The 9,241-nt window shown below is 40.5% G+C and overlaps 1 protein-coding gene across 1 annotated transcript in view; it reads left to right on the forward strand.

Annotated features, from left to right (window-relative positions):
- Window positions 1–6,397, forward strand: part of LOC104160620 (teneurin-1) — a gene marked incomplete at its 5' end in the record, with an annotated part of 26,288 nt that extends 19,891 nt beyond the window's left edge. The window contains 4 exons of the mRNA XM_009698790.1: window positions 1,075–1,462; window positions 2,142–3,362; window positions 3,838–3,980; window positions 5,445–6,397. Coding sequence (XP_009697092.1) covers window positions 1,075–1,462; window positions 2,142–3,362; window positions 3,838–3,980; window positions 5,445–6,203 — 2,511 coding nt within the window. The remainder of the gene's footprint in view (window positions 1–1,074; window positions 1,463–2,141; window positions 3,363–3,837; window positions 3,981–5,444) is intronic.
- Between the last annotated feature and the right edge of the window lie 2,844 nt (window positions 6,398–9,241).

The raw sequence follows: 9,241 nt of genomic DNA on the forward strand, positions 1-9,241 counted from the left end.
TGAAAAAGCAGTCACACTGTTCCTCATAAGACTTAGTTTTGCATGATGTCTCAATCATGCAGAAGCCTGACAAATTTGCTTGTGTGCCTGGTAGGTTTGGGCTGTGAGCTAAGAACTGTGCAGCGTCAGCGCTCCGCGTCAGCTCAGACAGCGTGGCAAGGATGTGCAGGGCTCTGGTCCAGCCGAGCCACTTACTGGAGCTGGGGGAAGGCTACAAAGTTCCCCCATCCATTTGTACTCTGTGTTTTAATTATGCTTGTTTCAACAGTGACTGTTCAGCGATGGGCTTGTACTCTGTGACACTGTGACTTTGCACGTGACTGGTGAAAAGGCTTACAGAACCCAAACTTTAAATTTGCACAGAAAAATGTCTGCCATGCTTGCACATCCATCTGCCAGACAAACAAACCAGATTTCATTGACCAGCCACAATTAACCGACACAGGGCAAATATCAAGTACCTGTGTAGAAATTATATTCTTTGTAAACATTAAAAACCAAAGATAGAAGTAGTCATGCCAAAGAACCTGCCAACTATTTTAATCTATCTGTGATACTATGACCTCTGGGGCAATGTGCATTTAATAGAAGACGTACAGAAGAAGGGCTAGGTCTGTGTTAGAGATATGCAGAGTGCCAATAAAAGCTAAACACTTTGTACACACCACTGAAAGTTTCCCCTTTCCACCTCTCCTAGAAACATCTGCTGGTGCAGATGCTCTGCCTGTGTGTGAGGAAGAGGTTCCCCCTGGTTTTACTTCTTGGGAGGATGACCTAAATATTTCAAAGCAACATAGCAAGTCAGCATGAGGCTGAAATGCTACTGAGAGCCACATCTGCCTTCCAGCTTGGAGGTCCTTACCTCTCAACTTATTATTACTCTCCTCCTGTTTTGTACCACCTTCCTGGCCAGGTCTCCTGGAGCTGAAACCTTCACTTGGAATTGCACAGACAATAAGAGCAAACTACAAGAGTGGATGGTTGTTTCAGCATTTCCTTAACCTTCAGACACTCACTAGATGAATAATCGTTTGCTTGATCAGCCACTTAACTGCCATTCCTGTTTGATTGCAGTCCGTGATGCTCCTGTTGCACAGCCAGCGCCGCTACATCTTTGAGTACGACCAGTCCGACTACCTGCTCTCGGTCACCATGCCGAGCATGGTGCGCCATGCCTTGCAAACCATGCTGTCCGTCGGGTACTACCGCAACATCTATACCCCTCCGGACAGCAATGCGGCTTTCATACAGGACATCACCAGAGATGGACGGCTTCTGCAAACATTGTATCCTGGGACAGGACGCAGGGTCCTTTACAAATACACCAAACAGTCCCGACTTTCTGAGATTCTTTATGATACTACTCAAGTCACATTCACTTACGAGGAATCTTCTGGGGTTATTAAAACAATACATTTAATGCATGATGGGTTCATCTGTACCATCAGATACAGGCAAACAGGTTTGTGTAACTGTGACTACCTTGCTAAAGTTTTTGACCCTGATCCTGCACTTACCTGGCATGAAATTCCATTATTTTTATGTCTACAAGTTCTTATATTTTATGTTTCAATAGAAAAATACGTGTGTATATCTCTATGTCTGTGTCCATAGGCATATATAGCTGTCCCATTTGAAATACAGTTTTCTTTTTATTGCTTGGTATGGAATAGCTCTTACAATGTTTGATTGTTTTTATTCCACTGTGTGGATATTTGCTAAATACTAAATCAAGTTGTTTTATTGTTTGTATTTTCAAGTTTCCCTGTTTATAACATAATATAACATAAATTCAAAAGGACTGTTTATATGAGGAAGGAAATCACCACGTAAAATAAATTTTCTTTAGAATTATCTTGTAAGTAAATAGAAATCATAATTATGAATGAAACAGCATTAATTTAAACAAATGTTAATAAAATATAAACATTTTGTAGAGCAAGCATTAATAAAGGCCTGTGAGACAATAATCTAACATATTCTTAGTTAATGGTATTTTCTGAGACAGTCAAATAGCAGTAAGGCTTAAGGGTATATTTGAGTTCATCGCCTGTCTGTGCTAGATCTGTAGGGTAAGTATGCTGTGGACATAATTAATTATTTTTCTTGCTTTTCCTCTTTCCCCTGTTTGTTTTGGACAGGTCCACTTATTGGTCGCCAGATCTTCCGATTTAGTGAAGAAGGGCTTGTAAACGCCAGATTTGACTACAGCTATAACAATTTCCGTGTAACGAGCATGCAGGCCATGATAAACGAGACACCTCTTCCCATAGATCTGTACCGTTACGTTGATGTTTCTGGCAGGACTGAACAATTTGGAAAATTCAGTGTAATTAATTACGATTTAAACCAAGTTATAACCACCACTGTGATGAAACATACCAAAATTTTTAGTGCCAATGGTCAGGTGATTGAAGTACAATATGAAATTCTCAAGTCTATCGCTTACTGGATGACCATCCAGTACGATAATATGGGTCGTATGGTGATCTGTGATATACGCGTAGGTGTAGATGCCAATATAACAAGATATTTTTATGAATATGATGCTGATGGTCAACTTCAGACTGTGTCTGTGAATGATAAAACTCAGTGGCGCTACAGCTATGACCTTAATGGCAACATCAACTTGCTAAGCCATGGAAACAGTGCGCGCCTCACTCCTCTGAGATACGATCTGAGAGATCGCATTACCAGACTTGGAGAAATTCAATATAAAATGGATGAAGATGGTTTTCTCAGGCAAAGAGGCAATGAGATCTTTGAGTACAACTCTAACGGTCTGCTGAACAAAGCGTACAACAAAGTGGCTGGCTGGACTGTGCAATACTGTTATGATGGTCTTGGAAGACGAGTTGCAAGTAAATCAAGCCTAGGACAACACTTACAGTTCTTCTATGCTGATCTCTCCAATCCAATAAGAGTTACTCACTTGTACAATCATACTAGCTCAGAAATAACATCCCTATATTATGATCTTCAAGGCCATCTCATCGCAATGGAATTAAGCAGTGGAGAAGAATATTATGTTGCTTGTGATAACACTGGAACACCTCTAGCTGTATTTAGCAGTCGGGGCCAAGTCATAAAAGAAATTTTGTACACCCCATATGGAGAGATCTACCAGGACACTAATCCAGATTTCCAGGTTATCATTGGTTTTCACGGAGGGCTCTATGATTCTCTTACTAAATTAGTTCATATGGGTCAGCGGGACTATGATGTCATTGCTGGTCGGTGGACGACACCAAATCATCATATATGGAAACACCTGAATGCCGTCCCACAACCATTTAATCTTTACTCATTTGAAAATAATTACCCAGTTGGCAGAATCCAAGATGTTGCTAAGTATACAACAGGTAAAAGTAACATGTTTCTCATGAAAATACAACTTTTTATCAAATTCTGGTACGAATTCAAGACTCTGGAAATCTTTCGCATACATCCAAAGTTGCTATTTGGCTCTAGTCATACATATATTACAGTCATTTCTTTAATAGATAACATCTTACAGAGCTTGATTTGTTTTCTATAGCCTTTACAATAACCAAGAAAATAATTAATGGTTGTTTCTGCTGCTTTTCTAAGTGCGAAAATTTAGGGGAAGAATGGAGGCAGCTTAATTTGAATTTTTTCCATTATAAATAGATAGAAGGTAGACTATTGATTTGAATATAGCTATGCTTTGTAATCAAATAATTTGTTTGCTGCAATAAAAGCTGTAACCAGTACTGAAAATATAAATTGATGTGAAATCATTATTTCTGCAGACTACTGTCGCTTTTTCTAGGATTTATGTGCCTTATTGCCAGCACCCTTTTTTTTGTTTTGTAGACATTGGCAGTTGGCTAGAGCTGTTTGGTTTCCAGTTGCACAACGTACTACCTGGATTCCCAAAACCAGAGATAGAAGCTTTGGAGACAACATACGAACTTCTGCAGCTTCAAACAAAAACCCAAGAGTGGGATCCTGGAAAGGTTAGTAAAAACTGAATTAATTAACATTAAATTAAGGAAATTTATTAGAAAATATTGGAGTCCAAGGAAACAATGTGACTATATCTTTCAACATAATAGGCAAGGCAAGTAGTCTAACAATGCTAGAAACTTCAATGTTGTCAATCACGTACTGGCATCAGTGTGGAGGAGAGTTTTAAGGGGAAGCTTTTAGCAGCACAGTGAAGGAACTTTGCAGCTGTTTACAGAGAAACTATCCAAATTTGAGGGGGAGGATAGGCAAAAGGGTAAAAGCACTTGTGTGAAAAATGAAAAAGGTACAAAAAAACTTGTGGAATTAAAAATTTAAAACAACAGTTTTTCGTCTTTGTTAGCAAGGACGCCACAAGAGATGCAAAATTGCTGAGGGTATAAACTGCTTTACAAGCCTGTACCTCTGCGTAATTATTGCAGGAAAACAGAAATGTTGCTGTGGATTTGTAGGGGGGAAGTCTCTAAAACTCAACCTTGCTCCAGAGCTTTTTTTCAGTAAAGAAGAGCCATGCAGCAGCTCTCAGGGTCTAGCAATGAATCTAACTGCAACAGGACCAACTACCGATATTCTGAGCAGGCATTCATGTTTTGCATTTGACCATACAAGCATTTGTTAACAAAGAAATACGATTTTGCAAAGATGAGAGAGGAAAGTTGCCCTTCCTCTAATGTAGTCAGGAAAAGGAAGTGTAAAGTGTTGTGAGTTCACGTTCGTGGCATTTAACACACTTCTTTTCCTATACACAAATGACTGCACAAAGTGCAGAGGGCTGGAGGGTCAGAGCTCATTCTAGACGTAGGAGCATGTCCATGTAAAATTATCACTGAGATATTAAAGAAGCTATTACAAAGGCAGAGAAAAAGTGTAATGATAAGTATAGTGTTAAAAGACAAATAGATGGTGGGAATGAGATTTCTTTTTTAGCCTCAATGGGGAGCAAGATCTACAGATCTGGTGTAGTTGCCTGGTTCCTGTTCTTCTAGTGTCTTGAGACCTTCACAGCCTGCTTTCCTTAAAGAATGGGCTATAAAAACTGTTACTGCTATTTTAGAGAAGACATCATTAGATGCACAGAGATTAAGCATAGAATCATGTGAAAGAGCACAGCTTTGAGTTCAGGTTTCCCCATGCCTAAGAGTTGAAAGACCAGCTATTAGAGCAACAGTTCAAGTGGGGAGGAAGAAAAAAAAGAAAGAATAAATACAAATAGCATTTGTGATAAATACATTTTCCATTTGTTTTCTAGAAACGATAGTCCAAGAGACAGAAAGCAATACGTTAGGTGATTAGAAAGCCTGTGCATATACCCAGGCTCTGTAGATGTGCACGATGTTTTCCAAACAAACTGAAGATCCATTCTAAGCAATTAAGGGATTAGTAGGGTCTGTGGGACATTATAATGAACTGCAATGTGCCTTGGCTGAAAACTTTAATGGTATTTTCTTTTCCAGACTATCCTTGGTATTCAATGTGAGCTACAAAAGCAGCTCCGAAACTTTATATCCTTGGATCAACTTCCTATGACACCCAGGTATAGCGATGGCAAGTGCTATGAGGGAGTGAAGCAACCGAGATTTGCAGCTATTCCTTCAGTATTTGGAAAAGGCATCAAATTCGCGATAAAGGATGGTATAGTGATAGCTGACATCATAGGCGTGGCTAACGAGGACAGCCGGCGCATTGCTGCCATCCTCAACAACGCTCACTATCTGGAGAACCTGCATTTCACCATAGAGGGCCGAGACACGCATTACTTCATTAAGCTGGGCTCTTTGGAAGAAGATTTGGCCCTAATCGGCAACACTGGAGGACGACGCATCTTGGAGAATGGTGTCAACGTCACGGTGTCGCAGATGACTTCTGTGATCAACGGAAGGACTAGACGCTTTGCTGACATCCAGCTCCAGCACGGCGCACTGTGCTTTAACGTTCGGTATGGAACAACGGTGGAAGAAGAAAAAAACCATGTCTTAGAGATAGCCAGGCAGAGAGCCGTGGCTCAGGCCTGGACTAAGGAGCAGCGACGGCTGCAGGAAGGGGAAGAAGGTATTAGGGCATGGACAGATGGAGAGAAACAGCAGCTTTTAAGCACTGGGCGGGTACAAGGCTACGATGGATATTTTGTTTTATCTGTGGAGCAGTATCTCGAACTTTCTGACAGTGCCAATAATATTCACTTTATGAGACAGAGTGAAATAGGCAGAAGGTAACAAAGAAAATCTCTGCCTTTGCGTCACCAAAGACTGCCTGTTTTTAAACGTAAAATGGTTTATTGTATTGGTTTTTCTAGATCAGAACTCTGTATATATAAATATAGAGGAAAAAACATATCCGACTGCCTTTAAATGTGACAGAAGATGGTATTTTAATATTGTTCGTTTAACTCTTTGAGAGATGACAGTGACGATTTTTAGTTCTTGTGTGGCAGTATTCAAAAATTTCAGAAGCAGAGTCCTGACAGCTGAGCAGCGCGACCTGCGCGCGAGGTGCCCGGGGTGACTCCGCACATCCCTGCGGGGTAGGGGAGAGCGCAGTGTGCTCTGCCTTCTTCTAAAGAAACACGACTTTTTTGTTGTTGTTGATTTAATAATTCACCAATTATTTAAAAGGTTACAGAGCCTGTTTCTGCAACCCGTATTTACTGGGTCATTTTTATCCCAGTGAGATCTCCCATAAGTTGAAGGGATTGCATACAGAAACTAGACTGTGTATGGAAACGTAGTTGCTCACCAACCCTGCACATGTCATTCCTCACAGCAGTGATCTAAGGGATTTTCTAACCTGGGAAATCCGACTTGTATAGGATACAGTATGTAAAAGGCTGTCCCGTATGGCCTTCAGCTTTGCTCGGCCATAGCCACCTCTCAGACACCTGGCGATGAACGCCACGTTATGTCTACTTTTGCATCTGGGGGAGTCTCTCTCCCAAGGTTTCCCTTGGCACTGGGTTATACTGGAGTTCGGCAGCGCACGTGGAGCTGCCAGTCTTCCAGGCGGAGCGGTGCAGGTGACACCACACTGCTGGGCTTTAGCCAGGTGGCCAGGGTGGCCAAAGAAGGGCTTTGCGAGTGCTGTAGTCAACAGGAGTCTCTCCACTGGCAGCAGCATGCTGCAGACTGGGCTTTGACTCAGTGCTTTTGGGACAACCCTTGTTACCAGCTGGGAGGGCCCACACGGTGCAGTAACCACAAGCCGTGCGGGATCAGTCCTGTCTGTAGTCATTGGGCCAGGACTCATCTTTTCACAGATCATTTGGAAATTGCAGTGTTGTTGGGTTTAGGCATCGCGTTCTTTTCATCTCAAATTAATAATCCTATTGTATTACTCATTTTTTCGAGTCTGAAGAAGCTTCGTGGGTTGGGAGTTGATGAACCTAAGTGTGGATAGTAAATATGTTGATAAACGTAGAACATTTTGGGGATGACTCTTCACTTTTCAGCTCAATATCTAGAGCACATAGGAAAGCATTATATTGCATGGACAGAAATCTTTATTTCCCAAGGTATCATGCGCTGCTGGCACAGTTATTTCATAGCAGAGTAGGTGATCCTTCTTTCAGCTTGTCATTTTTAAAAGACCTGATTATTGGGAGGTGGGGAGGGCAAACACAGGGAGGGAAGGACAGATAAGCAGATTTCCTTTACTGACTTTCAGAGGGAGCTAGAAGTCTTGTTATAGAGCCTGTGTATCCGTAACAGTGATGTTATTGCACATTTCTTTCAAAAGAGACATAGTAAATATATTGAAAATATTTCTGCTCATATTTAATGAAGCAAACAAAGTGCTTTCTTTGTCTTTCTTCCTTTCTTTCCAGTTTTCTTTTTTCCCCTTGTTTCTGGGTAAGTGGAGCATACTGTACCAAAGTTAGGGATGAGCCCGAACTGGCTCCTGAGACCTGAATGCCCCCAGGGTTTGCCCTCGGGTCTCAGCCGCCCACCATTAGCATCTCTTTCCAGACTCCTTCCGCTCCCCTGGGAGCCAGCGCAGCTTTGGGGGTGCAGGATCAGGCTGAGCGAGAGCCTAGCCCCAAAAACCACCCTCTACTCCCCAGCCTGGGGGAACTGTGGACCAAAATCTGCACATACACATTTTGATCGGGCTCATCATTAACTAATGTACAGAATTGGGAGCTGACAACATCCAGGTTTGACAGCTCTGATTTCTGTAATTTTCCATACAATCACGGAGAATTTGAATACCTCCACACCAGCCTAAAAATGGACCTTCAAATCCCTGAGCCTCTAAATACTTTTAATCAATGGAAGAATAATTTATGAGTTGTATATAGAGAGTACATTCATAAACGTGATGATGTATTTTATCACTGATCCAAGATGTCAATATTAGAGTCTATTTTACTTATATTTTAAGCAATTATACTTTTTGCAATTCACTAATGAGGATCATTTTCAAACTGCTTTAAATATCCATTATAAACAAATATTTAAAGCTATTAGAATTACCTTGAACTGTGCATTTCTAGTATGTAATACATATTTAGTTAGCTTGTGCCTTTAGTTTCTTAAAGTTATATTTGTATTATATGCAGGAAATGCACTTTGTATTACCTACAGCTGTGTTTTTTAATACTGCCTTGATTACTGTTGTTCTCATATTATGCCAAAAGGTCAAAGAGTGACGTGTTACAAGTTTGTCTCTGAAAGTAGATTTGGCATTTTCCCAGTTCCTGGGCGCAGTCTAAGGTACATTTTTGAACAATATTTCTTGTAAGAATATGGATGTATAAAGAATCACATGACATTACATGGCCCAGTTACAAAAGTAAAAAAAAATGCCTTCATCATAACAGTTTCAGAAAATTAGGAAACTAAATATAAATGTGGTGTTGAGATGACAGTGCTAAAGGAACAAGTTATTACTGAAAGAGCACTGGAGACTACCCATGGGCCAGCCAGCAGTGATTCGTGAGAACTAAGCAAACAAATAGCTTTGGACCATCTTGTTCATGAACAACCTCAGATGGAGGCAGGGAATACTTCAGTCTCCATTTTTTTTTTCCCTAGTATTTAGACCAATTTCTTAGTGTTGTTTTTTATAGTTTTCCTTTCTTTTTTTTTTGTTTTTGTTTTTATTATTTTGCACTATAGCTTAGAGACCCAAATGAGAAAAAGAAAAATAATGGCATGGAAATTTTTACTGTTATTTAGATCAGATAATTTGATGCTAGCGTTCTGTACTGCAAACAAAGTTCTGAAAGTGGAATAAAATAAAATAAAATAAAATAAAA

The sequence above is a fragment of the Cariama cristata genome, unplaced genomic scaffold, assembly GCF_000690535.1.
Source record: "Cariama cristata isolate BGI_N322 unplaced genomic scaffold, ASM69053v1 scaffold26354, whole genome shotgun sequence".
In the NCBI taxonomy this organism is placed as follows: domain Eukaryota; kingdom Metazoa; phylum Chordata; class Aves; order Cariamiformes; family Cariamidae; genus Cariama; species Cariama cristata.